The following is a 27870-nucleotide window of genomic DNA, read 5'->3' on the forward strand; positions in this document are numbered from 1 at the left end:
GTTAGTGCATGCAATGAAACCCCATCAATTGAGTGCTGCGATTGAGCAGTTTCTTGTCCTGTAATACTGGATTACATCAGTGTTTGGATGGAGGATTTCTGGGTTTCACTTAGCTGCTGCAGGGTGCAAAAGTGGGATACTTGAGAATTAGAGTTGAATAATAGTCCCAGTTCAGGATATCCTCAAAGAATTGCAAGCGATTAAGTTGGCACAAACTGATAATTTGCTGGTGGATGTGGAACAGCTGAAATCCACACATAGAGCTGAGATCTGGCAGTAGTTCTGTGTTCATCTGTGGATATTTGAGGTCCTGCAGACTGTTTGAAAGTTCAGAACATTAGCTTTGATGCTGTTGCCAGATGCTATCTTAAAAATATTGTGATCAACTGAAACTGCAGGAAGGAATTTAACCTGGTTAGGCTGCAAGTAATTAATCTCTTGATAATTTTTTAACTTGCTTTTGTGGTGGTGTGAGCAATTCAAAGCCAAAGGAGTCGACTCTTCACATCTTGTGTTCCTGGCCCTGGACTTTACTGCCATGAGAGCTTGCAGCTGCTAAACACTTAGGTGGACTCCAGGGGCAACTAGCTCAAGCTCACCAAAGAAAAATCCATGAAGGAGTATTAAATCCAAAAACCTCATGTGGTCTAGGTCAGGAATTGCAGATACAATAGTGTCTCCCAGCCTACAGCCACCTCCCCTCAGGCAATTCTACTATGTGTGCTTGCTCCATGCTTGTTCTCTTGCCTCAGCTGCCACTCGTGGTCCTTGCTGGAAATAGTTTATAAGCTCACTGAACTTCTGGCCTGAGCCCTGGACATTAAATTCTGCCATGTGACCATTTTCAATTTAGCTGTGTTTTAGAAGTGCATGAGTTGATCTTCAAATGCCTTGTTTCCTTTGGTGCCCTCATGGGGGAGTAGCGAGGCTTAGCTTGCGTGGCAGTACCCTCTGATGAAAGGCGTTACATGCACAAGCATCAGGTTTAGCCAATGTGTTTATGTGACTGTTGGCCAAGGAATGTATGTGCTTTTTAGTAAAGTGTAGGTGCTGAAATATAGTGGGAGGGAAGAGAAGAAAAACAAAAACAGAAACATCCATTCCAGTGGGACATGCTTGAGCATCCAGCAGACACGTCTGTAGCTTGATATGAAAGCATTATGTAATATTTGGAATCTGATGAAACGAAAGAACTCTGTGTAATTGTAACAATTAACAAACACTGCACATTATTTTCAGTGTTATATTAGGTGTTAGCAAATCTTTAGGTTTGGTTAATAAAATGTGAGAAAGGATTGAAAATAACCCCATTGTTGGAGTATTTGTTGTTGTTTTGTGCTCTGTTGTTGACCACCTAAGCTGTGAGAAATCTCCTAACTCCTATTTGTTTTCTTTTCCAGTGATATTGAGATTTCCCGAGCGCAGAGTCCAAAAGCTGTTGATGTACTTGCCAAGGAGATAGGATTGCTTACAGATGAAATTGAGATCTATGGCCAAACCAAAGCCAAAGTACGTTTGTCTCTGCTGGAAAGGTTAAAGAATCAACCAGATGGAAAATATGTTCTAGTTGCTGGGTAAGAATGCACATTAATGTCATTAGTGTCCACCCTTTCCACTCATATTAATATAAACATGCAGCTTACATCTTTTTAAATCATTGCACAAATAAGAATCCCGAATGTTTTCAGCTGTATGTTGCTCTCTTCTGAAAGCAAACAGTTTTTGAAATTTTTTTGAAGTAACTTTTTTTTTACCGAAGTGAAGTATATTTTATAAAAGGTAGTTTGTTTTGCGCTTCTTAAATGTTATCTGTTGGTGTGTGGAGTTTTTCTTACTGTTTTATTAGAATTTTAAATGCTTAACTTGAATATTTAAGTCTGTGTGTATTGTGGCTGTTTATAAACAAACTTTAACAGAAGATACATGATAATCTGTTGATATTAACAATAAATACTTTTTTTATTGAAGAACAGATTACAAAGTTGAAAAAGACATGTTTTTTCTCTGAAATGTAGACATGTCTCCAGGCAGGCTTATCGTGCTCACTGTTCCCACGATTATAGCAAATGCTATGCTCAGCAGTAATTACATGCTTCTCTTCTAAACAGCTATGATTTTTTTCTGCATTCAGTGACACATCATTTTTTCATTCACCTAGTTTGCTAAGTGGAAACTTCTAAGTGTGAACAAACATGTGAAGATTTTCCTTAATATTTAAATTGCAATGTGTTCTTTATATTTTTAATTCATCTATATGGTTGCTTCCTTGTAAGTAAAACCAGTCAGGTTTCAAATACACCTTTAGGCTGATCCAGAAGAAGACTGTTCTTAACTGCCTTGATCTACCAATTCCTCAGCTGGGGTAGTGGTTTGCAAACTGTTTGCTTTATAGAATCATAGAATCATTTAGGTTGGAAAAGACCCTTAAGATCATCAAGTCCAACTTTAGTACCATCCTGTGGCACAACATGGACTTCTGGCAGTATCTGAGATAATGATTGATGAGACTTGAGAGACCCGATGTTGCAAAGCTGAGGCAGACAAGTTAGCAATCTGTCTGCAAAGCTATAGATAGAACTGCAATGTATAAAGATGTTCCTGGACGACATTGGAGCAGTTGTTTAAGAGAAGGAAATAATAGCTGTTTGAGCCTGATTTCCTTCAGTAGAGTTTTATATTCTATTTTCCTGCTTTGGAGAAAGAAAAGCAGATTCAGCATTTGTCTGACTTTGAAGAAAGTTGCTACCATGTATTTTCTGGCTCATGTTGTCAGCTGCATCAGCTGGGCACCATGCTGCCAGTTTCTCTAGCAGTAGAGTCGCACAGAAGTAGAGGTTATTTGAAAATTTCTGGAGGTGGACGATAGCATGATGTAAAGCCCCATTCAGGTGGATTTTAGTTGTGCTGGGTGGTATGCACCAGTGCTGACATTTCTTCTCACTGCTTTGTCTGTCAGTCTTCTTCAAGGTAGGTAGCTCAAGCAATTGTCTGAATGTTGTTTTGTTGGCACAGACAGAAGTCGGGGGAAGAAATACACGGGGAAGAAATCGGGAAGTTTTGACTAGCAAGATGAAAAGCTGGCAACAAATAGAAAATTGTATCTTCTTAAGTTTATATGACATGTGTAAAGACTGAACTGTGTTTCACAAACAAATGAGTGTGTTTGGTACCTACACAACTTGATTATGCAGTATGTTGCTACTGGTGACTTCTCTGAAGTCATTGCATCTCATGGTGTGAGTGCAAAGCCACCTCTACTGCACAAGGAGTGCCTGGGCAAGGCGGCTACAATAGTGGAAACGTTCTCTTCTGAGAGGGTTCAAAGTTTGACTTTGAAATATTGTACATATAAAATATATAGGTGGTTTGTGTTTTATGTGTTTTCATTTGCTGAACTGACTGTAGCAGACAATGATTTTAAGAAAAACAGGGAACTGCATCTGGTGGGGAAATGTTTAGTACATGAAAATTGAATTCCACTCAAGTGTGGAAAGTGGGGAGTGAAATAATATCCTCACAGTTACCTTCTTCATCCTCTCCTTGCCAAGGCAAGGTCAACCAAAACCTGCCATTTGGATTATTATGTTTGTTCACAATAATCAAAGACAATTAGAAATTATTTTATAATGATGCACTGGAGGTCTTCGGAATAAGTTTTCAGTGCTTCAGAGGAAACATTTAAGATATATGCTTATACTTCAGGGTATTTGGTCTGATGGAAATATTAAGTGTGATGTGAACTTTTCATATGTGAAGGGAGTGAAAAGTTTGTGTGTATTCAACAAGCTGCAAAATCTCCATTACCCATCCACGATGCAGACAGTGACATTTGTGCCTGTAATTCCACAATCAAGTTTAAATATTTCCTGATGCCTAGGAGTTATAAATATTTGCTGCAAACGGTCTCCTAGTTTATTCCTGATGTGCTAGAGCCCAAACTTGTTGTTCTGAATAGCAAAATGCAACCATATGTACCTTTTAATCTCCAAGGATAGTTGTATTTATGACTTTTTTAAAAGTTGCTACTAATTGGAAAGTCATCTTTGCACTTTCTGAATGCACTCAAATATGCCTAAATGCCTCATCCAGTACATACTTTGTCTGCTGAAAAATTGCAGTTTGATTAACAGATCATGTCTCCCAAAAATAAGATGTAGGCTTAATTTCTTTACAACTTCCACTTTCTCCTATGTGGACAGCATGTTACTCACTTTTTTCATTCTCCTTTTTTTTGTTTGTTTGTGTGTGTGTGTGCATGTGTGACTTGATGTAGGGCTTGTCTTAAGACACCTTGGGGTCAGAGCTATGAGTTGTCATGGAGCCATTAACTCTTGGGCATCAACTGCCTGTATACAGGCTTTTAGTGTGCTAAAAAAATTACGTTGCAGGAGACGTTAACTCAAACTGTCTCCCATTCACTGCAAGCTGAGAACGTGCAAATGAATGAACCTTGTGCATGACCTAGTAGCTAAGTTTAGTGCCCAGGGTAACTTAATCACATATTCAAACATGTAGATAACATATTCCTAAACACAATATGAAACTACATCTAAAATTTGTTAAACTCTGTGTGTGTTCCAGCATTTTGATTTTAAATGCTCCAGTGCCGTAGCTTTTACCGGTTAATTCTGGAAACTTTTTCACTTCAAAAATGCAAGCAGAGGAATAATAGAACGTGGACAAATTTTGAAATATAATACTGCTTTTAGTAAGAAGTGTGTTGGATTTTGAATGCTGGAAAATTTAAAATCAGTACTTTTCACCAAACATTAATAGATTGTTTTGTGAAGAACTACCTTTTTGGTAAGATAAAAATGGAGGGTAATAAATACTGACATCGTACATCGTACCTGTTGTACGATGGTAAACATCTTAGGAACAGAACTTTCAGATTTGGAATTGCGTTCTACTTCTAACAGGTACATATTGGATTGTATTTGTGTTCACTGTATTTTTTGGGCCACAGGGTGCTTGAACGAAAAGAAGAATGGTAGACAAAAAAGGAAAAATTCAGGGAACAGTAAATGGGGAAAATACCACTGTGTTGATGCAGTGAAACATCTGACAGTCCAAAGCAAAGTCATGTCTGAGGCAGTTTGTCAGGTGTTCATCATGTTGTTGCACAGCTCCTGGTTGGGATTTTGTCTTGGATGGATCTTCGTCAGCTTTTGAGAGTTTGTAGTTGTGGATTCATCAGTCTGTTCCTGGCTTTGTTCAGTCATTTTAGTTTCACAGCGATCACTGTGCTTTTGTATCTGGAAGTTCCAGTCCCATTTTGAGGGTGCCACTGCAGTGTTGTCATAATCTCACCTTGATGAGGTGACAGGACTTGCAACAATTCTCTGCTCAGAAGTATATTTTTGACAGTTGTAATCTTGGATGGGAGATGTATGTAGATGAGGCTGTCATTTATGGGAGCTCGATTGCCCACGCCGTACATAGCTAGGCATCGCAGGTTTCTGTGTAGATCACAAGAATGGTGAACTCATTAAAATCTTTTAAATTGCTGACACTGATGAGTTGAAGATAGGAAATTCGAAAGAGAAGAAATATCATATATCCAGTAAAGTTCTTGCCGGAGTCATAATGGCCAGGGTAGCTGTGAGGAGGTTACAGCTGGTGCAGTGTATCATCTCACTGTTTGTTTATTTTCTCTTTGGGAGACCTCATGTAGCTTTCCCACAGAAACCACTCCACTGTAAGCTAATGTGATGTATAACAAACAAACACAAAGTCTGCATATTCTTATCTTTGTTTTGATATACATAAAGAGAGAAGGCTTTCCAATGTTATGGAAAACTTACTTTGCCAAGGAGCTGGTCACTGCTTGGTAGGTGGCAAAGAAAGGAGTTTTAAGCAGGAAAATGATGGTGAGGCTTCTGTGTTTAGACTGAAAACATATTAAAGAAATTTGAAGAATAATGCAAATGAATGTAAAAGTCTCTTGAAGTTCATTAAAATTTACTGTATTTTAAAGGAGGCTTTTTTTCTAGATTTGCATGAGGTCAAAACACAGCATTGCACAATTGAGCTAAAGTTAGCCATTGCCAGCTGTAATTTTATACTCATGCGAGCGAGTGACCTAAGTTGCAACAGTGGAGGCTCAGTAGTGTGGCCAGCAAAAACATCCTTGTCCACAAAACAGTTTAAGTTGATAATTTTATTTATAAAAATTGATCAAAGTAGACCAGGTACAAAAAGGAAGATATTTTAAATAAGCTTTTAAAGGAAATTATTGGAATAGAAATGTCTTATAATTTCAAGCTTGTTTGATTTGGTTTGGTTTGGGGTTTTTTGGGAGTTTTTTTAAACTAATATTTAAGATGGATGTTCTGGTAACTTTTGAAACTATTAAATAACTGTTTAGCTCTTAAGGTTTCTCCTGTAGTCTTCAGGCTGCTACTGAGCCTCTGAGAATCAAAGATGTCCTGCCAGGGTGTCTCATGTAAGATGAGAAGTTGAGGATCGATAAGGTTTTTTTTTTTATTCTGTAAAAAGCCTTTCTTATAGAAAATTCCCAGTACTTTCTGACTCATTTTACACAGTCATTTTAGAATAGGCCAGCCAGGTTACCTGAGCATTTTAGTAATGTGGCACTTGATTGTGTCTGTCTTCTGCAACAAGTAGATACTATTCTTCAAGCAACTAGTAACATGCCTTCTGTTTATGCATTTGTCAATTCCAATTTCCTTTCCTTTAATGAATAGTAGCCTACATCTCTGATTTTGGCTTGTTTCACAAGAGTAGTAAAGAGTCCCTGTGCAGCTGTGTATGCCAGGTCAGCCTTCTGCCATCTTTTAAGCTGCACATGAGTAAATAATCTAGTGATGATGTTTGAATTCTCTCGAATATGAACTTCATGTGTCCAACAAGAAGCACTGCAAATACAAGTTGTTCTGTTAGCAGTGCAGCCGTTGTGTGCACTGAGTCTTTGGGGTTTGTGAAAAGTCCTTTACTGCTAACTTCCAGTAAACAGTTATAGGTGTCACCTTCATAGCAGAATAGTTTGCTTTTTGGTGGTGCGGGGTTTTTTTGGTGGTGTTGTTTTTTAAATAACTAATAGCTTAAAGAGTTATTATCTTGTTAAGTCTTTGAATGAGTGCAGTAATGCCTCAAGATTGCTCTCATATTCTTTAAACTCATCTTTAATACTGCGGTGGTTTCACTTGGCTAGCAACCAAACACTGAACAGCTGCTTGCTCACTCTCCCCTGCCCAACCAGGGAATAGGGGAGAGAACTGGAGTGGTAAGGGTAAGGTGACTTGTAGGTTGAGATAAGAACAATTCAGTACCTGAACTGAAATAAAAAAAACCTTAATAATAATAATGGTAATAATACTACTAATAAAATAATGGTAGTAATAGTAATAATAAAATATACAAATGAGTGATGCATAGTGCAATTGCTTATCACCTGCCAACCAAACCTGGACCATTTCCAGATAATGATCCTGGAGGAGTGACAATCCCCAAACTGAAAATGCAATCCCAGAAGAGCAGGAACCCAAGTGAACAAGAGCCTGAGACACCCTCATTAGAATACTGAACATGATGTTATATGATATGGAATATCCCACTGGCATATCTAAATGCTAGTTTGAGTTACTAATTTTAATATTTTACCCCTCTAGTCACACCTGCAGACTAGCAAAACACAAAGTCCTTCGACTTCCAGTGACAACTGAAAACATTATTATGTTATTAACGTTCTTCTCGTAACAAATTCCAAACCAAAACACGATGGTATTCTAACTACTAAGAAGAAAAGTAGCCCTGTCCCAGCCAAAAACCAGGACAAATGCACAGGAATAAAAGGAACAAGTAAATGAGATGAGTGCAGTAGACAAAAGTGAATGAGACAGTAAGAGAACAAGGGACAAGGAGAAACCATGCTAATAATGATTTGAATGGGTTGTGGGCAACCAGTGTTAGAACAGTAGTCAGGAAGGTGAAACTGGTAGTGAAAGTGAGTTAATCTGAAAGAAGCATCTTTGTACAAAAGTTAGGATCCTGGGACAAAATGGAGATGGAAGAAATAGTGGTGGGAAAACCAGAAGCTATCATTGTAGTAACAGTAAAACCAGGAGGGCTCACTGTTGTGACAATGTAGAAATTGAAAAGTGTCCATTCTTCTAGGAGCTGCAAATAGGAAAGTGAAAGAAATGAAGTAGCATTCTGTGCTTCTGCAGTAGATCAGAAAGAAATAAGAAGGCATAGTATGGATAAAAAGACGTTGGGGACCAAAACTCCTTTTGAGAGTAGATAAAATGAATTCTTCTCAGGCTATGCTCTAAATCCCCTACCTTTTGTTGACTCGACATAGTTATTTTGGTAAAACTCCATTAATTCCCTTTTAAGTCAAGGGAGTGCAGTTCTAGGAAGGTGGGGTGATGAAATAGTGTGGATAGTAAGTTATTGACAATGTTTTAGAATCTGATGGTTGGCAAACATGATGTTATATATGTGAGGAAAAAATGACTAAAACCAAATGCCCAAATTAAGTAACCCATGTACTACGAGGTCATATAAGAGTAGCTCAAAGCTATCAGTAGACAAAATACTATTTATGAAGAGTCTCAGTTCAGAGAATCTCTTACAGATGTACTAAATCCCATTGATTTCACTAGAACTTGAGCTAAAAGATTACTTTTCTGAATAGGAAAATTCTTTCCTAGAACAGTATAGAAGACGTTAATTTGGCTTGTCTCCTATTGCCCAAATTTTTCCAGACATATCTAACAAAGGCTTATTTTTTAACAAAAAACCCCCAGGATTGGATGATGACGTAAAAGATAGATTTGTGACAAGTTAAAGTTTTTCATGTGTTTACATTTTGTGGTACAAAGAAGGGCTTTTGTTAATCTGTAAACTAACTGAACTAAACTGAATCTTAAACACAAGGATACAACACTGATGCCTCCTTGCATTTGACAATGTTACTCATGTTTTTATGCCATTTGAATTGTGATCTGAGGACAGCAGTATCTTGGAAAAATTGCTAGTTGGGAAAGGAAGTGTTTCTAATTAGAGCTAGATGTCCTAGCTCAAGCATTGAAGAGGTCATAGGATAAGGGTTCCTCTGTCTAGGATGCTTGTGCTTGCTCATATTTGCTTGAGAATTAACTTTAGTTCTTAACATCAGCTTCACTAAGGTACTTACTTCTCTGCAGGTAGCGAAGGCAGCAAAGATATGAATGGTTACACTTTGCCAAAAAGCAGGACTTGTGTGAGAGTGGCGTGAGTGGAAAAGGGACTGGGGCTTTCTCCTTTTTCCAGTCAGAAGGAGAAATGCAGTGCCTCAGATGAATTATTTGAATGCTCTTTGGAGACGTGAGATGTGTTCCTACTTTAAGAAAGAAAAGAAAAAGGGAAGAAAACGCCAAGACCTCCCACTTTTAACATGGATCATAAACAAATATGCTGACCTTGAAAGTGGGGAGGACGTGACTTAAACTGAGATGTCTCATTCACACAAGGCTGATGGAGTTTTCTACTTGCAAAATCAGCTGTCCTCGTCCCTTCATTGAAGGGGCAAGAATAGTCTTTGAATGGAGGTTAGAGTCTCTGATTTGAGATTCAGTGCCTTTCTAAAATTCTGTCCTGGTTCAATCATGGTGTAGATGTGGAAGTTGTAGCATGAGGTTTTTGAGTTTTTGTATGGGAGGTCAGACTGTGATTGCGATTGTCCCTCATCACCCTTAAGTGTGCAAAAATATCATTAAACGTAACTGCCCAAACCACCACAAAAATAAATCATGTTCAGTTGAATATAGTGACTTTTGTGTCCTGTTTTATTTTAAAACCAGTTGATCAGTCATTGTTGAGAGTTATGATGACATGGAAGCTGGAAAAGAATAGTTGATCTCTACAAACAAGTGTTGGTTATTTAATTTAAAATAGTCTCTTATTTCATTCACAGTTTGAGCAATGGGAATAAACCATCTCATGCATTACTACAGAAAAGTATTAATACATGCTCAGAGTATCTTGATGGATGGTTTGTTAATGAAATGGTGAGACTTTTGTGCTGTAATAAAAATGTCTAAATTCAATATATTCTTTTTAGAACTTTTGCCAAAATAATCTTCTCTTTTTCTGCTATCATAGTAAATTGCTTAAATAGAAGACACATGTATATTAGCATTCCAGCTTGAGCTAGGGGCTAACATTGTGGCAATATTTTTGTGGAGATAAAGTAATCTTATTGAAATTTGCTGTACAAATATTCTTCATTGAAATAAAAAGCTGTAAGTTCTGATATACTTAGCCAGGCTGACATCAGCAAAGAATTTGATTAATCTTTTTTCTTGTTTTGCTAGAATAACCCCTACACCCCTAGGAGAGGGGAAAAGCACAGTCACAATTGGTCTTGTCCAGGCACTTACTGCGCACCTTAACATTAATTCATTTGCTTGTCTGAGACAACCTTCCCAAGGACCTACTTTTGGAGTTAAAGGTACATAATATTTGCAGACTCTATGACCTCTTCCAGCTTAAAAGGAAATACTGCTTGCTTTTTGATTTGGGGTTTTGTTAGTTTGTTTTTGTTGGTTTGGTTTTTTTTAATTCCCTAGTTACTTCACTAGCTCAGTGGATTGTCTGAATAATAGCGTATGGGATTTTTTTGATAAATATATAACTAATAGATGAAGGTTTCTTGCACACATCTTCCCGTAAAGGTTATGCAGGTAGTTCAGATAAAGCCCAAACATAATGAAAGGCATGGGGATGAGTTAGGCAGGAGGAGTTTTGTGCCAGTACACACTCTTCCAGACACTCCTCTGCTTGGAGACTCTCTAAAGATGTCTCTAAATGTTACTGTTTAATTATTCCTTGAGAAGGAGTCCTAAATCCACTCATATTGATTTGAAATATCCAAGCTAAGGAAGTTGGCAGTTATGCATATGGTTCAGCTGTGTCTGCATCATATGTTTGGCCAGGTCTGAACCTCTTCTCTCTGTCCTTCTGAGTTGTCCCCCCTAATCGTGGGCTGCTACCTTTTTGCCTAGAAAGCCTTGTAAGAGCCTGAGGGCCAGGTAAGAGCCAGCCAGAGTTCAAACCTGTCTTCAATGCTGATAGGAAGTAATGCAATCTTTTTTTTGCCATTTCTCAGCTGAGATTGGTGCCTAGCTGGGCAAGCACTCCCCATCTGCTCTACTTTGCTTTGCTGAAGTTTAAGTTAACAAGTTTGATTTCAGCTGGAAGGCTCCTGGTGCTTTGTACTTCTCAGCCAGGACTGGTGCATGTGAGTGCTTTAATCCCTCCACTCAACTTGTGTGTAGGCTACAGCAAACTGCTTTGCCTGTGCCCGGAGAGGCAGTGGGGTCTCAGGCAAACATCTGAAGGTTTTGTTCAGAAGCAGTAATTGCTTGTGACTGCTGTGTCTTTCCATCCAACAGCTGCATGTGCATGATTGTGTCCTAAATCTGGGCAGGAGCAGAGGGTACCCCTTACCTATCCAAAGTCTGGACCAGCTGTCACGTGTAGGCCTTCCTGCTCTGAAAAGCCAGCAAGATTTAAGAAATTCATGTTAATTTGGGTGCATCACTGATCCCCTAACAGAAATCAAAATGCTGAGAAATGGGTCATCAATGCTGTGTGTTTCACTTTGCGTGTTTAAGGGTGGATGTTTGGTTTTGGGTTTTTTTTCTAAAACTGGTGCAAGTCTGATGTGACCATGTGCTTTCCTGTACAGGTGGAGCAGCTGGTGGTGGATACGCTCAAGTGATTCCCATGGAGGAGGTGAGGCAGTGGGGGAGGCTGCAAGTCCTTGTCTTTCTGTGAAGGGTGGACAGGCTGAGGTGGCCACTGCAGCACTTGGTCAGTGGCAGTGGTCTGCCTGGAGAATTGGGGTGGCCCTTGCCATCTGCATGTGGCCCTTGCCACCTCCATGTGCATGCTGTGTGACATGGAGGGGGGCTGTGGAGCCGGGATGCAAAAACATTGTACAGATACTGTACTTGTTTGTAATATCTCAGCTATCATTCAGGTGCTTCCTGAGAAGAAAGCCTGCTATCCACGTGTAACATACAAGACAAAAAGCTGTCTATGGCTATTTTTTTCCTTTTATATCCACATCTATTGTACAAGAGAATGAAAAAACATTACTTTTCTGGTAGCATAGAAATAGGCAGGGAGGCCGAGGCCAAGTGAGTTGAGGAAATTTGCTTCTCACATGTATATTTAATATGTCTCTTTAGCAGAAGTCACCGAGTGTGGCAAAGCAGAATTGTTTTTAGCCAGGCTGATCCTCCTGTGGTGGACAGACCCAGAATACTGTGGAGGGGTGAATACGACAACTTCTGTTAGACTCGTAAAAGGAAGATGATTTGGCTCAAAACCAATGATGAAACAGAGAAGTCTCTTGTGAAAAATTGTTTTTCACAGGTGCAGGCTGCTGAGGAGCTGCAGGAGCCAGGGTTCCCTATGGGGATGGCCAGGCAGGGCCCATCCCACCCCCCAGCCAGGAGCAGGCAGCCGGGGGCGCTGGGTCAGCCCCAGCCCTGGGAACCTCCCTGGGAATGGGCTGAGACACAGGCCTGGCTCTACCCTGCTGTGGTGTGGCTGGGGCAGGGACTGGCAGCCCCAGGGGCTGGCATGGGGTCCTGGGCCATGGGGGAACCCTGGGGGGCTGGGCAGGGACAGGGCTGGTGGTGCCCCTGCGGCCCTGGTACTGGCAAAGTGGAAGAATTGCTTTCTTACCTCTGTATTAATCTGCAGCTTTCCTCTGCCCACAAGTGAATGGATTTTGGTTGAAGATGGCATCATCATCAGTCTTTGAGAGCTTTTGAAAATAGTGTGGCGGCTTTTGAAGGAGCTGGCTGGGTACACGCTTTCCAAATACTCAGTGTGGAAATAGGGATAGTCTGGCTGAAGTGTCCATCCTGGTCAGGCTCAACATTAATGATGCTAAAGTTATGTGATCCATGCATTTACAGACAAGTTGGGTCAAGGACAGAGATGAAATGTAGACTGTGTGTCGTGTGGGTTGGCTGCTGCCGTTGGTGCTGGGTGCTTCCCTTAGCTTCCCTCCCTTGTCCTCAGCAGGCTTAGCCACGTGCCCAGGGGCTTCAGCAGACTGTAGTTGACAGCAGAGTTTTGCGTAGCTTTCCAGAACGTAAAACGCAAGCAGGGTCTGTGGGTGAAGAGGCACACAAGGATAGCATGGCTGAGCTTATGCATATATTCACAGTGCTTGTTTGGAAATGCATGATGGTTTCACCCCAAAAGGGTCTAATTTAGACCTCACCAAAACCACTCCATGGCCTGAACTGGTGAAGTACCACCTTGAAAGTGAACAAGTGGTCGAAGCAGAGCCCTGATGTAGCACTTAGAGTTTTGATCCTGTGTTGCACATTTGATCACAGTCAAGGGCTTGTGTTGGTTGCCTAATTAATGTTTATAAATATATAAAGGGTGAGTGTCACGAGGATGGAACCAGACTCTTCTCTGTGACAACCAATGGTAGGACAAGGGGTAATGGGTGTGAGCTGGAACACAGGAGGTTCTGCTTAAACTTGAGAAAAAACTTCTTTACAGTGAGGGTGCCAGAGCACTGGAACAGGCTGCCCAGGGAGGTTGTGGAGTCTCCTTCTCTGGAGACATTCAAAACCCACCTGGACGCCTTCCTGTGTGATCTCATTTAGGTTCCTGCTCCGGCAGGGGGGTTGGACTAGATGATCTTCTGAGGTCCCTTCCAATCCCTGACATTATGTGATTCTGTTGATGCCCCTTCAGAGTCAGTGCTGCAGTGCAATTAAAACTGACCTTCCACCTCCTGTATATCAAAAATACCTACGTAACACAGGTCCTAATCTAATCTTAACTACTGATTGCAGATTTTTCCACAAAACTTAGATGCGCAAACTTTGTACCAGCAGAGCTGTTGCCTCCTCAGCTACAGGCTATTTTCCTGTGGCTAGCAGAAAGCTGGCATACATCCCCAAAGCCAGCACGCACGGTGTGCTCCAGAGGAGTCAGCAGAAATCTACGTCTGGTCCAGGTCAAATAGTGAACATGGACAGTAAACTGATTTAGTATTGATGGTGTGGAACTGTAGCCCTGGGCTTTTCATTCTTGGATCATTTAACAAAGAATAAAGATGTCTGTGGCTTTGTTTGGCTAAACTAAGGGTGGTTTACCACATAGTCAGGTTAAAACAAGTCCTTTGTATTGCTTGGTGTTTTTTCAACATGATAATATTTCATCTACACTTATAGATGACTAATTAGAGCTCCATCCTCAAGGAGATAGCAGTGATTGTTTCCACTAGTCTGTCTGAGATTAATAGTTTGAGTTAAATGGTTTATTTTAAAAAATTGTTGTTTTCACCTTCTAGTTCAATCTTCATTTGACTGGAGATATTCATGCTATAACTGCTGCAAATAATTTGCTGGCTGCTGCTATTGATGCTAGGATCTTACATGAAAACACTCAGTCTGATAAGGTGAGAATTATTTTTTAATATCCACATGGCATTTTTTTCTTTTCAGTTTTTCAATAAAGTGCATTTCAAACCAAAATAAGTTGATTAACTTTTTATATTTTCACCATGTGAACAGAAACTGTTGCTGTGAAGCCATTCTATGTTCTGCTGGGAAATTGTGCTTATAGAATATATTCTTCTAGCAAACTGCTACCACAAGATAGTCTTTAAGATATGCCCAGAACCTTGTCACCTATTTCTGAGTGTACTAAATAGTCTGATAAAAGATGTTTTCTCTATCTAGAAGTGTTAATCTTTCTAATAATTTGTATACTTCTTTTAAAGTTAAAAATTACATTTCTGATGTGTAGTTGGGTATGATGTACTTTAAGAAGGGATTGTGGGGGAACATCAGCTAGATCCTCTTCCCTCTGCTAAGTCTGTTGTGACCTTAACACAAATGCTAACTTGAGTCTTTAAATGGAGAAAGTAAAGGAAGAAACCTTTTTTTTTTCTTTTTTTTCTTTTTTTTTTTTTGTCTATAGTGTTAAAACTGAGCAGGGTTGTCATAGCCCCTTTACTTGGTATGACACAAATGTGGATTTAGGCCAGTTTGCGAATGATAGTTATAGCTTGAATACTTTGGATTTTGGTTAAATTTTTAAAGAGTTCCCAATTTAAAAAAAAAAAAAAAAAATGGTGAAACATAGAAACACAATAATTTTGGTAACTGGTTTTATACTGCTAAATCATAGACATTGCTCAAAAGCCTACCACTTTCTCAGAGTTGTTTTTTAAATGGATAAGCAGAAGTCCACAACTAATGTGGCTGGGAAATTCTTACTGAAATTAGTCTAAATAAAGTAAAAACATTAGCTTTTTATTTAACTAGTTCCTGGTTGTAACTTTTTCTTTCATTAGCTTCTCATGTGTTCTTTCTAGGCTTTGTATAATAGACTGGTTCCAGTAGTTAATGGTGTGAGAGGATTTTCTGCTATTCAGCTTGCCCGTTTGAGAGTAAGTTGTTAATGTAGTCTCTCCTCAATTATAGTCTTAATAAAAGGTATTATCTTATGCAACTTGTTTAAATTATTTGATGTACGGGACCCCCCCTCATTAATTTATTAAGTCCAGACTTTTTCTAAAAGAATCCCCCTTGAAGTAATAGGGTCTGGGTCTCATATTATTTTCATAACCAACATTTTTGCTATTCTTTTCTCCTGAAATAAACCAATAATGTTTTTAAATGCTGTTTCTTTCCTGATGAAATATTAAAGTTAGAATTTTTAAAATACTTTTCCTATTATGGTAAAGTCACATTTGAAAACTCACATTCTTTGACTTTGCAATATTTTCTGGTTTTGAAAGTTTATTATAGCACATACTTCTGGGGTTTTATTGATGTCTATTTGACAATGTTCTCTCTTTGAGGGGTAGAAGTACACTTGTGTGCATAGTGTCTTTTTGCATTCCATCTTGCTTTCTGAATGCTTCCAGGAGAGCTTCCTATGCAATTCATGTATGAATAAAGTATCTGGATTTGAGGCTGCCATTCTGATAAATAACTAGAGCGGATACATTCCACTAGTGTTGGGGAAAGAGAATATAAACCCCTTGAATATGAACCTTAAGGACAGCTGCAGTCTTCTGGTTCCAGTTCCATGTTTGTTGTTGGTTTTTGAATCCTAAGTGGTGGTGGTTCAGAGTCACCAGATGGCAATGGATAGCTGCCAGGTGCCCACTTGGAACTAGAGAGTGCAGAAGAAAGTAGAGGTAGTATCAGCTTCTGTTTTGGAAAAAAAATAAAAGAAAAAAGTTTTCGTATCATATGTTTCTCATAATGTTTTAAGCTTTTGTGCTGTTCAATTGAATGACCGTAAACTAAGATGTGGATGATGCCTGCTTGCCTCTGGCAGAGTAGATCTCACATAATTTTCCATCAGAATGTTGAAGTATTTTCATTTTGTCCTTGTTTACACCGTGTATAGGGTAGCAGGTAGGGAAGGAGTGGGGGGGAGAGTGTTTTGGTTATTCACGACACCACTATCTCTGCAGTTGAAAAGGATTTCTCTCTCTTCACATGAGCTGCAACTGAGTAAGAAGAATTTGGCTTTATAACATCCAATTACATGCATTGTAATTTCCAATATAACTGAATTATTTTGCTGTGAATTATTTTTAGTATAATGATTCCCTATACCTAAAAAAACCCCAAACCAAATGTAAAAAGATATCTTTATTGGATGGGGTTACTTTTTTTTTTTCTCCCCTTAAAAGTGGATTATGAAGATTGAAACTCCTCCCTTACATGTGTGGTTTGGACTTGTAATTACAGAAGATCCCATGCAAATTTTTTTTTTTCAAAATCCTCAGTAGTTTGAAACCAGGAGTCTAGCCTCAGGAAGTACCTTTCTCATTCCCCTGCTCCTCAGCTCTTTTCTCTTTTTCCCAGTAATTATTAGCCTAAGACCTCTTTACCTCTTTAACTACTTCTATCCCAGTCTTTGTCTCCTTCTCCATGCCATCTCTGTGTCTTACTCCCGTCTGCATCCGGATCAGTCAGCTTTTTTCTTGCTGCTTAGATCTAGTATAGACGTTGTTGAGAACCTGGAAGGGATAGGCTGCTTTCTTTGCAGTTGCAGTGCCCAGCCCTCCTTATAGCAGTTGAAGCTGTAAAAGCATATAAAAATTACTGAAAATTTTGCTGTCAGCCTTCTGTGGAAAATATTCTGGGTGAATTCCCTGATATGCCAAGCAGGAGGAATGAGTACTGAACTCGGGCTGCCATCCCTCTGTAGAGATTGTAGTGGGATAACGCTCCTTTCTTGATCTGCCTATTTTCACAGAATTTGTAAGAAACTATCTCCAAGAATTCTCCAAATTAGATTAAAATTAGTTAACAGATCAGAAAAATATTAATACAAGCCTGGCAGTTCAGGGCATAAGCCTTTCTTCAGTAAAACTAAGGTGAAAAATCTTGGGGTACCAAGTGTCAAAAACTGCAGGCTGTTTTCAACAGCTTTTTGCCTTTCTCAGTGCAGTGAGAAATGCCTCAGTGCCTGCATCTGGTTTTGAAAATATCCCTCGCAGTTTGAGAGACCAGTCCTCAAAAAGGAGCATAGTGAAAGCAGTTTTAATATTTTAATGCTTTCTAATGCCAGAAAAAAATGTTTTACTTTTTTTAAAGACTACAGTTCTTAAACATAGTTTTCTGATCCATCTTTATGTAGATTCACCTAATAAAAGACTTAGTGTTGCTGAAATACTGAATCTTTAAAAGCCAGGAGATACTGGATCACTCATTGTAAGTGACTGAGTTGATGGATGATGGGCTCTTAAAGCAGAAGTTTTTATTTCATTCAAAGATGATTCCCACAAGACAACAAATGGGTCTTTCAAAGATTTCCACAAACTAGAGCAAGCAGTTATATTTTTATTAGTAACTGATAATGTTGAATTTTCTCATTGGTTTCCATTAACAGTTCCTTCTGTGTAAGAAATTGTTAATTTAATAGCCTATGAGTATTTCTCCTTTCTGTTTCATTTCTCCATTTGCCCCTATTTTATTTAAAATTGTTTCCTATGTGCTTTTTTTTTAAAAAAAATATATTTTTTTCCTGACATGCTGCTTTCCAAAATGCTTGCTGAAAGTGGAGGTGATAAGCCAGAGCAGCTGTACCTTTTGAAGCAAAAATACTACTTCTTTGTGTTTCTTTAACTTCTTTTTGTGTAGAGGCTGGGAATAAACAAGACTGATCCAGGGACTTTAACAGAAGAGGAGATCAACAGATTTGCACGCCTTGATATTGACCCATCTACCATAACATGGCAAAGAGGTATGTAATCAAAAAGCCTCACTTCAGCTTGGATTTAAGTATAGCTTCCTAATTTGCTTAATTTTACCTGAATCAGAGCTGTTTCTGCTCTCTGACTATAAGAACAACCCATTTGCAAGTGGGAAATGTGGGTGCATAACAATATGTTGCTCTACACTTGTTCAGGTATCTGCAGTAACTCAAGAAGCTTTGCTAGTATTCTGAAAGATAGGTTACTCTGACAGTTTAAGTACATCCCTTGTCTCTCTCGTGTTGGATAATACATATTAAAATATATGAAAATAGCTTTTCTGTGCGTCTTACAAATCTTACCCATTCTTTTCTTAACTGTGTCTATTATGGTTTTAGAGTATTTGTACTTGCTCTGCTTGATGTTGGTCCCTCATCCTCCCCAGCTCAGCAGCCTGGATAGCTCATTCTAAATAGGCCTCAGGAATTATGTGGTGTTCCTATTTTTAAAGTGTCTTGAGTTGTTTGCTTTGTTAGGAAGAAGAGGTGAAAGATGTGTTACAGTTTCAACCATGTATGCCAAGCAAACCAATATCCACCCTCACACCCTTAGACAACTCCCCTCTGCATTCTAGCGCCGGGTTCAATTTCAGTGTTTTTCCTCAGTTTCTGTATCTCTCTCTCTTTTTTTAAGCAAGTAAACTCTGCATAAAGTTTTGAGCTAGATTCCATTGGAATTTATTTTCTTCCTAAGTTCTCAAACACCTAAGCTATTAGTTCAAAATCATTGTTAAATGGAATATATTGTGGTGCTCTGAGAAATACAGCAAATCTGTTGAGAAGTGAGGAGTCTTGGCCATGCTTTACTGTGCCCTTTGTGTGGATGTCATCTCAGACCTGGGTTATTTTTCTCAAGATAATACTGGGGGTTGTGGCATAAGATGTTTTTTATTAGTCACACAGTGTGTCTGGAGGAGACCTGTATTAGGACAAAGGAGTAATATAAATATTTAGTGTAATATGACTCATCGTTTTTATCAGCACGGGTTTGGGAGGAGGCAACATTACTCAACAGCTGTTAACCTCAAGTTATTTAATTAATCTCAAACAATGTTAGTGAAAATTCTGTTCCATAAAACTCTATATGGTGTATATATCTTAAAACATTTCAGGAAAAAAAATGGTTTTAGGAATGTCTTAAGTAATTTGGAAAATGTTTTGAGACTGTTTCTGCAATCCATATGTATGTGAAGCTTGTTACGTACCAGGGAATTTGCAGGGCAGAAGAGAAAGCTATCAGATTGTCTGAAAATTAATTTTAGTCAGGACGTATTTCCTTAGAAGAGTCACAAGCCTAAAGTTCATTGTCATCTTATGCTAACTTGAACAGGTACAACATACTGAAAAGAAGGAAAGCTTTCCACTACTTACCCTTCCCCTGGTATTCAGATCCTGTTTATATCTCTGGAGGACAAGGAAGTAGATACATTAAATGTAACACTTGTTTGAACCTAAACTTCCCTGAAACGTTTACTTTGAGTAAGGAAGAGGGAAAATTTGGAGAAGGAAAAACTGCTTTTGTAGCAAAACCAATTATTTCTTATTTGACTGCTTCTAAGTGCAGCTGTTGGAATCTTCCTAGAGAATTAATTTTGACCACAGGGAGAAGGCCAGTGTATTCCAATGACCAGAAGGAGTTGCAGAGGTAGTTATAATTTCATGGTAAGTGTGTTCAGGTTACATGATTTCATTAGGAAGGGCCAGATAAAAAGCAGCCCACTCCCTGTCCAGGCTGGTGGGAGGGATAGTTCCTGCTCTCAGCAGTGCCAGGGTAGGCAGGAAACACATTTAAGTCTGCTTAAGGCTACTAATGAGACCGAGCTTCCTAAGAGGAGAAGGAATAAGTTTGTGCTTGAGAGATCAGCTTGCCGTATGGCTTCACGGTGGCATATGGTACCACAGCTTGGTACAAGGCTGCTGCTTCCATGTACAGGGCTCTGTTCTGTAATTTCTGCCATTGCTGTAGTATTTTAGAGTATGACTGTATATAAATAGAAAACAAAATAAGTTAGACAAATCTGTGTTGTATCATCCCTTAAATGGAATTCCTGAGGAAATTAAGGGCCTAGATACCATGTAGTGGGGAGAAGGCATGTATGGTATTTACAATGGCCCCATGAGAAATGCCCCAGAAGGGCAAGTGGCTTAAATCCTGGTGTTCTCCCAGCTCACTCACAGCCCTGAATTGGGGTTGTGCAGGATTGAGATTCAAAGTCCCTCTTGTTCTTGAACAATTATGTCATTCTTTTCTGTACAGAAAAATTGTTAATCTCCAAAAGCAGCAGGAAAAGTGAGAGCAGGTGATTTCACTGACCTCCAGGACAGACAACTTCCATGAAGTCTCCTTGATCCTCTGCCTCTAAATGAACAGGTCTCAGATCTATTATCTACTAGAAGATTGACTTGATTGCCAAGATACAGCTTGAACTGATCAAGAGTACCTTCCACCCTTCTTTTAGAGTTGGTGCAAATGGAAGCATTTGCAGGGCTAAATAGCCTGTAAGAAAAAGGGAGCCTATTTTTGAATTCTGTAGGGATTGCCATTCCTAGGATGGAGCAGTCTTGGAGTTTGGTCTTATTTTCTAAGAAACAGAAACATCCTCCTAATGGTTCTTTCTAAGAAACATCCTGAGCAGATCTCAGCAGATGTGAGAGCTCTTCATTTATTCTCAGTCCTTCCTTTTGGTTCCTACAAAGGCACGCTTGAAGTTGAGTGTTATCTGTACAGAATTGGAGAACTTGTCTTGTGATGATTTTTAGTGGTTAGTAATTCCCCAGGATGGTTTGGACATGCCCTTGCAATACAGAAAGTGTTTCCAGGTTAGAAATACAGTTGTCTGAAATAAAAGTTGTGTTAAATAGCAGATGATTGGTCTTGGCAGTTGACAAAAAAAAACTTCCTTTGAACGCTGTGCAGCTGAACGTGGAGTTAGTTACTGTGATGTGTAAGAAAGTGACTTGTCTGGAAGAACCAATCTGACAACATAACAATCCTTTAAAAGAGAAACAGAGCAAGTTTAACCTACATTATGCAATCTTAAAATCAGTTCTTAACAAGTTAATGATGAAGCAAATTATTTTAGGTAGTTCTGAAGTGCATTGCATCTACCAAGACAGATTTTTCTTATGTAGGTAAAATATTAATTTGTATGTTAGAATATTAAGAATCTATCAGCTTCAAATACCGTTCAGAGACATTGTATTTGAGTTATTTCAACCTGCCATCTAATGGTATCCACTAGAAGAAGAGAACCAAGTCAGTGCTAATGCTAACACACAGGAGCATGGTTGTCTGGTTACACTGTTAAGTAGCTGAATCTCACATGTATTAACAACAGGTATTTCTGGAAAAGCATCCAGATCCCCAAGTCCTTGTTAACATGTTTTGCTTTTACTATTCCCTTATTTCAGTGGTGGATACAAATGACAGATTCCTGCGCAAAATAACGATTGGACAGGCAAATACAGAGAAAGGATTTGTCCGTCAGGTATGTAAAGGCAGTTAATATATCTCATTCTGGACAGGCTTTGCTTTAAAGGCTGAGAGATGTTTCTACAGTTCTTTCAGCATACTACTCTGAGTTGTGATGCTAACATCTGTTGCTATTGTGTAGTATTCTTGCAGTGAAACTGATTGTGTTAATGAGTAACCGAGTCTGAAGTTTCAGAAACAGAAACCAATGCATATTGCACAATGTGTTGAAAGCACTTGAAAAAGTTGCATATGTTAGGGGGCTCAACATTGTCATCCTATGAGTATGAAAGGTGCCTTTATGCCCTGATAAGGTTAATTTGTATGACTTTTCTTACCTTTTTTTTTTAAGCCCATCAAACTAGTTATGAAGTATTTATGTAATTTAAATTTAATTTTAAAAATTGGGGAGAGGGGTGGGTCATGTTGTTGGTCCCACTGGTGAGGACTGAAGATGACCATTAGCTTCTTATTCAGAGTTTTCAGTTCCTTATCATCTCAGCTTTGGGATCTAAACTGTAAGAACTTGAGAACGTGCTTAATTTTTACATGTGGGCTTGAAGGGATAGTTCAGAAAATGAGCACGTGTGTACTTTTCTGTAGTGTGAAAAAGCTAAGCAACATTACTGTATGAGAGCTTCTGGAAGTTTATTAAATAACTTCCTGATAAATTGAAAGCCAGACTTTTCCAACACTATCCAAACAAGTGTTCCTGGTGTCATGTGGGTAAATCCATTTCTGAAACAGTGCAGTGTGGAAAAGCAATGCCAGGTGGAACAAACTCATTGTGATGATGTGGAGTTGCTCCTAATTCAATTAAGTTAATATAATCTAACACTCTGGATCATGAAATTCATGAGGTTCTGACTATTCTGAGGTCAAGTAAACAGCTATTGTGGCAGAGATAAGGCTTTCAGTTGTTTTAGAAATCCTGTATTTAATTTTTCTTTATCATTTCAGACCTCTTCTAGGCTTTGTGCCTGAATAAGGAGACCAAAAATAGTGCTAATGTTTTTGCTCAGTTAAAAAAAAAACAGTCAAATTGGAGAGCAGAACTTGAGAGAGAAATCATAGAATGGTTTGGGTTGGAAGGAACTTTAAAGATCCAACCCCACTGGGCAGTTCCAGCCCCACGGCCATGGGCAAGGATACCTTTCACTAAGAATGCTAGCTTGTTTTGGTTTTGAGCACACAGAGTAGAGGCTTTCCTGTCAGTAACTTACAGAAAGCTCAGTATTAGTTAATACTTATCTCTGATAATGGGCTGGAACTACAAAATGTTATAATTGGTGCAAGTTCCTTCAACACTTGAGATGTTTTCCTATGTTCAGATTTGCTTCAGTGACTCAATGTGATTATTAGCTTTGGGCCAGGTTCTGCCAGCCTTATTGTGCAGCGTTTTATCACTGTAATTGTGCTGCTGAGTTAAATATGGGTAGTTTTATTATGGAATACTAGTTGACATACGGCTGTCAAATGTTGCGTCTGTACTGTTTTGGCTAAAAATGACCTTAATGCATTCAATTTTGATGTGTTGGACTGATGCATATTCACTCACATTTTAACATGTGACTCAAGAAATAGAGATCAGTTAGGAAAACTCATTTCAGAGCCTAGCCGTAGATCCAGAGAAAACAGGACTTCATAGTTAACAGATGCATTTTATAAATATTTGGAGTGATGTTCTAGCACTCTTAAAATCAATGACACCTGTGTAAAATGACAGAACACAGCAGGCACAAAAGTCTGCATTTTAATGAACAGAGATGCTGTGGTTTCTAAAGAATATTACATGACTGATGCCCTTGATCCTGCAATTGAATCCATGTGGGTGGACCCTTTCATCAATAGAGAACTGACTTTACAGCTAAGGCTTCTGTCAGCACTTCATAGGTGCATAGAGGTTATTAGAGTTAAAATAACACCTGCTACCACAGTCGTTTGTGCTTGTTTTTTCAATTAAGTATTATGTCACTCTTTGAGCATCTACCCGGAATTGTTTTTCCTGTTCATATAGAAACAATGATAATAAAAAACTTATTTTTTGGTCTCCTGATAAACACCTTAGAATCATAGAATGGTCTGGGTTGGAAGGGACTTTAAAGATCACCTAGTTCCACCTCCCCTGCCATCAGCAGGGACACCTTCCACTAGACCAGGTTGCTCAACACCTCATCCAGCCTGGCCTTGAACGCTTCCAGGGAGGGGGCATCCACAGCTTCTCTGGGCAATCTGTTCCAGTGTCTCACCACCCTCACAGTGAATCTTGATAAAGTTAGATAGTTTTCCAGCATATAGGTTGGGCATAGATTTCTCAGACTTATTTTCCGTCTTATATGTGCGACAGTGACTTACTGGGGACATTCTTAACTTCAGAAAGGATAGTAGCATCCATGTCATCGCAACGTTAACAGTGGTTTTTGTGTACCCCGCTGTTCTGTAGAACTGCTTCTAGGCAATCCAGAAAATCTACTTTGTATCTTCAGCATTTCATTTGAATCCCTATGCTGAAAATCTCAATTAGAGATTTATTTCTTGTTTTCTGTGGAATATATCTATCCCTGTCTGTGCCCAGTGCAGAAGAGTGCTTGGGTGTCTTGAGAAGTTTTGGCTTGCATGCGGGTACATAGAGGTCACCCTCAATAGGGCTGCTCTGGCCTGTAGCTGTTGAGACAGAACTTAAAAGCAGGAACATAGGTTAAAAAAAGGCAGAAGCTGTTAAAGTACTGGGTAAATGGATAAGAATGGCAAGGTGTGTGTTGAACAATTCTCTGTGTATGTGCTCTTTAAAAACAGGCAAAGCCCACAATTAGAACAGATTCTCTGCTCTTAGTCACTATAGGATACATCTGGTAGAAATCTGACATAAAAACAATCCTGGGGGCCTTTTTTACATAGATAGCAGTCGGATGTCAGTTACTAAATTTTTGTATAGGCTTAAATTGTTGGAGATGGAGAGATTACTAAAGAAGCTGTAGTTCTTGTTCACCCCCAACATTGCATTCCTATCACATAGTACATTAATGACTTTGCCTTTCTTGTCTGTTTACGTTCTGGCAGCATGTGCCTTGGGTTTTACTACGAGTAAATTAGTACAAATACTGCTAATGTATACTGCAAACTCCTAAAGAAAAGTAAGGACCACAGCTTGTGTTGTGCTGAAATACTGCACTATTACTCTTCTGCAAGAGCAATAGAACTGAAGCCACATATCATTCTTGGGGTTTTTTTAACTTACATATTTGCTCATTTTTAAAAAAAGGGCGGAGGGACAAAGATATATTTTACATTATCATAGGTCAAACACAAGACCTAGCAGCACAGACTCTAAATTTTGAGTTTATGTAGAAAAAGAATGATGAAATGCCACAAGAATGTTTTTGAAACCAGAATAAAAATCTTTTGGAGAGCATTACAGGAAAAAAAAAAAAAAACCTACAACAATGTGCTCATGCCAGTAAAGCTCAGAACACATCTGGTGATTTTCTTTTTTGCCATAGAAAAAAATTCTTGGTCCTTTGGGGAGCTTCTGCTAAGGATAATGTGAGCCAAGGGGCTAAGCACTCTGCAAGAGTGGTCCCTGAGTAGATGAAGTGTAACAGAGAACATAAATGAAGGAATATAAACAAAGTGTTTGAATTTACTCTAGTCTGAGTAATCTCAAAAGCTACAGTTTAGAACTTGTTTGAATTGCCGCGTGAAATCTGTCTTTCCTGAGTCTATTCCTGATGATTCCCTGTGAGTATTTGACCTGACTTTGATCAGGTTTGTGATTCTCATTTCTTTTTTACAGGCTCAGTTTGATATTGCTGTTGCAAGTGAAATTATGGCCATCCTTGCACTTGCCACCAGCCTGCAAGATATGAAGGAGAGGCTGGGGAAAATGGTGGTGGCTAATGACAAGAAAGGAGAACCAGTAACAGCAGAGGATTTGGTATGTTCAGGGCTGTGTAGACCTGTGGATAACCTCTGATGCATTTGTTTTGCCTTTTGAAGCGCTAGAAAGGCAGGTGCATGCCAAGGATTTTGCTTTGAACAGCACAGTCAGATATCGAAGAAATATCATCTGCTGGGCCAAAACTTGCTCGCAATGAGAACAAGATGTAGAACTCATTTCTCCAACAATCTGGTAACATCTGGTTCAGGAAGTATCTGGTCTCCATAACCTGCTTGGATAGTTTTCTGCAGTTCTTAAGACAAACCAGTTTGGTGCTGGAGTCAGAGTGCAGGCTCCTATTTGAGAGAGCTGGTAATGTTTGCTACTGTACTTGTAAAGTGTGCTGAGATGTTACAACAATAGTTACCACATGAATGCTTATGCCATTAAATCAGAATGAAAACAAGCTATTCTTAATTCGTAGGTTGCTGATACTGCTTGGGACAGGGTTGTCTCCTCACATCATTAGAACTTTTTCTTCCTTACCTTCATTAGTTAGTTGCTATTTCCTCATTCCCTACTTCAGCTTCTAAAAGAAGTCAACATGTTCTTCCTTTGTATCAAATTCTAGCCCTTATAGCCAGGCTGTGAGTCAGTAAGCAGTGGTTGGAAGCTCACATGTTCGTGTATGGCAGATTATGGTGCAGCCAGAAGCTACCGGTTAACCTTGGCAACCCAATTGTATGCCAGGAGCAGGCTCACTGTGAATGGCACTAGTTTACTGTAACATGACATTACTTGAATTCTGAAGCCTAATTGTAAAACTAAGTTCATATATTGCAGATTGACAACACACCCTAAATAAAATAAACGTAATAATGCTTTGATTTTATACTTTTTTGTCATCTAAATGTATCCTTATAGCAAGTGTGATATGTCTTGGAGCTGTGCTTTCATGCCACCCTGCTGGCAATAACTTGCCTGCATCAGAAAGACTATATGTGTTTTTTCTCTGTTTGTCCCTTTTATATAGATGTCTGCACAAACTTACTGTGTTTTTAGCCAGTATCCTGTCTTGTCAGCAAAGATAGCAAATTCATAAGCCAGGAATACCTTTACAGCCTTAATGGATTACAGTTTAATAAGGAAATAAAAACATAGTCTCTAGCTTGCATGGATTTAAGATTGAAATTGGGATAAGGGTACCAAAATTTCTAAGTACAATCATCATTAAAACTCAAAGCAATCATCTACTCCCAATTATGCAGGAGACGTCAAGAACTGCATTTGATATTCTGGCTGTTGAAGTTTTGATTTTACTTTTCAATTGCATAACTTTGTATTTGCCAAACAGAGGGGAGTGAGGAATGAATTACCTTGCAATGCATATGCAAAAGCTTTATAATAATTCAGTGTCAGAATTAAAACTACATTTGAAATACGTTTTTTTAATCTTGATGCCACTTGTGTATGAAGGTACTTTAATGTATTAATACTGCAAAATATTTAACCTGTCTGCAACCTTTTAATGCTAATCAGGTTGATGAATGAAAACAGTTGCTTTTCCGTAGTCTATTTCATCTGTATTTGCTCTATGGAAAAATAATATATTAGGGCTGAAATTATGAACAGTGCACAAGGAACTTCAAAATTTTTACAGTCTATGCTTAAAATGGAAGTAGTGCTCAGCAAAACGTCTGCTACTAATTCGGTTTTCTTTGGCCTTTTTTTAAACAGGCTTCCTCTGCTTAGCATCTCAATAATTTGATAGTGTCACTTGTGCTGAATGTGTTTTTCTAGTTCTTCTTTAAAGCAGTGTTCTATATTATACAATAGAAGAACTGCCCAGAAAAAAAAAAATCATCCAGTGTCAAGGATATGTGTTATGACCATCTACAGCTATGCTGCTGCTTTCGTTTTCTTCTGCAGACTCTTCTTCATACCATGCACAGGGAGGGCTTGGGTGCATATCATCACTGTGAAGTGCTGAAACTCCTACCTTCTTTGTTGCAGTGTCTTACAAATGAGGATGAGAACTATGGGAATAATAGGAAGATGATTTCATGGTTAAGGCAGAAAAGTGCCTTTTTAGAGAGTTGAATTCTAGTCCTATGTGAAAAACACAGCATCACACAAAGCTTATGTGTGATGTTGTGTCCATGAAAAGTGATTCTTACAGTACATGAGGAATTGTGCATTCCTCGATCTGGCTTGATACCCAGGAGCTAAACAGCTGAAATCTATGGAAAGA

General features: G+C 38.9%; 1 protein-coding gene across 1 annotated transcript in view; it reads left to right on the top strand.

The window, feature by feature from the left end:
* Positions 1–27870, top strand: part of LOC104529901 (monofunctional C1-tetrahydrofolate synthase, mitochondrial-like) — a gene marked incomplete at both ends in the record, with an annotated part of 59857 nt that overhangs the window by 25976 nt on the left and 6011 nt on the right. The window contains 8 exons of the mRNA XM_010174339.2: positions 1401–1574; positions 10320–10456; positions 11696–11742; positions 14339–14446; positions 15368–15442; positions 18159–18261; positions 21682–21758; positions 25536–25676. Of these exons, the coding sequence (XP_010172641.2) occupies positions 1401–1574; positions 10320–10456; positions 11696–11742; positions 14339–14446; positions 15368–15442; positions 18159–18261; positions 21682–21758; positions 25536–25676 (862 nt within the window). The remainder of the gene's footprint in view (positions 1–1400; positions 1575–10319; positions 10457–11695; positions 11743–14338; positions 14447–15367; positions 15443–18158; positions 18262–21681; positions 21759–25535; positions 25677–27870) is intronic.

Source organism: Antrostomus carolinensis, unplaced genomic scaffold (assembly GCF_000700745.2).
Source record: "Antrostomus carolinensis isolate BGI_N321 unplaced genomic scaffold, ASM70074v2 scaffold7518, whole genome shotgun sequence".
NCBI classification, from domain to species: domain Eukaryota; kingdom Metazoa; phylum Chordata; class Aves; order Caprimulgiformes; family Caprimulgidae; genus Antrostomus; species Antrostomus carolinensis.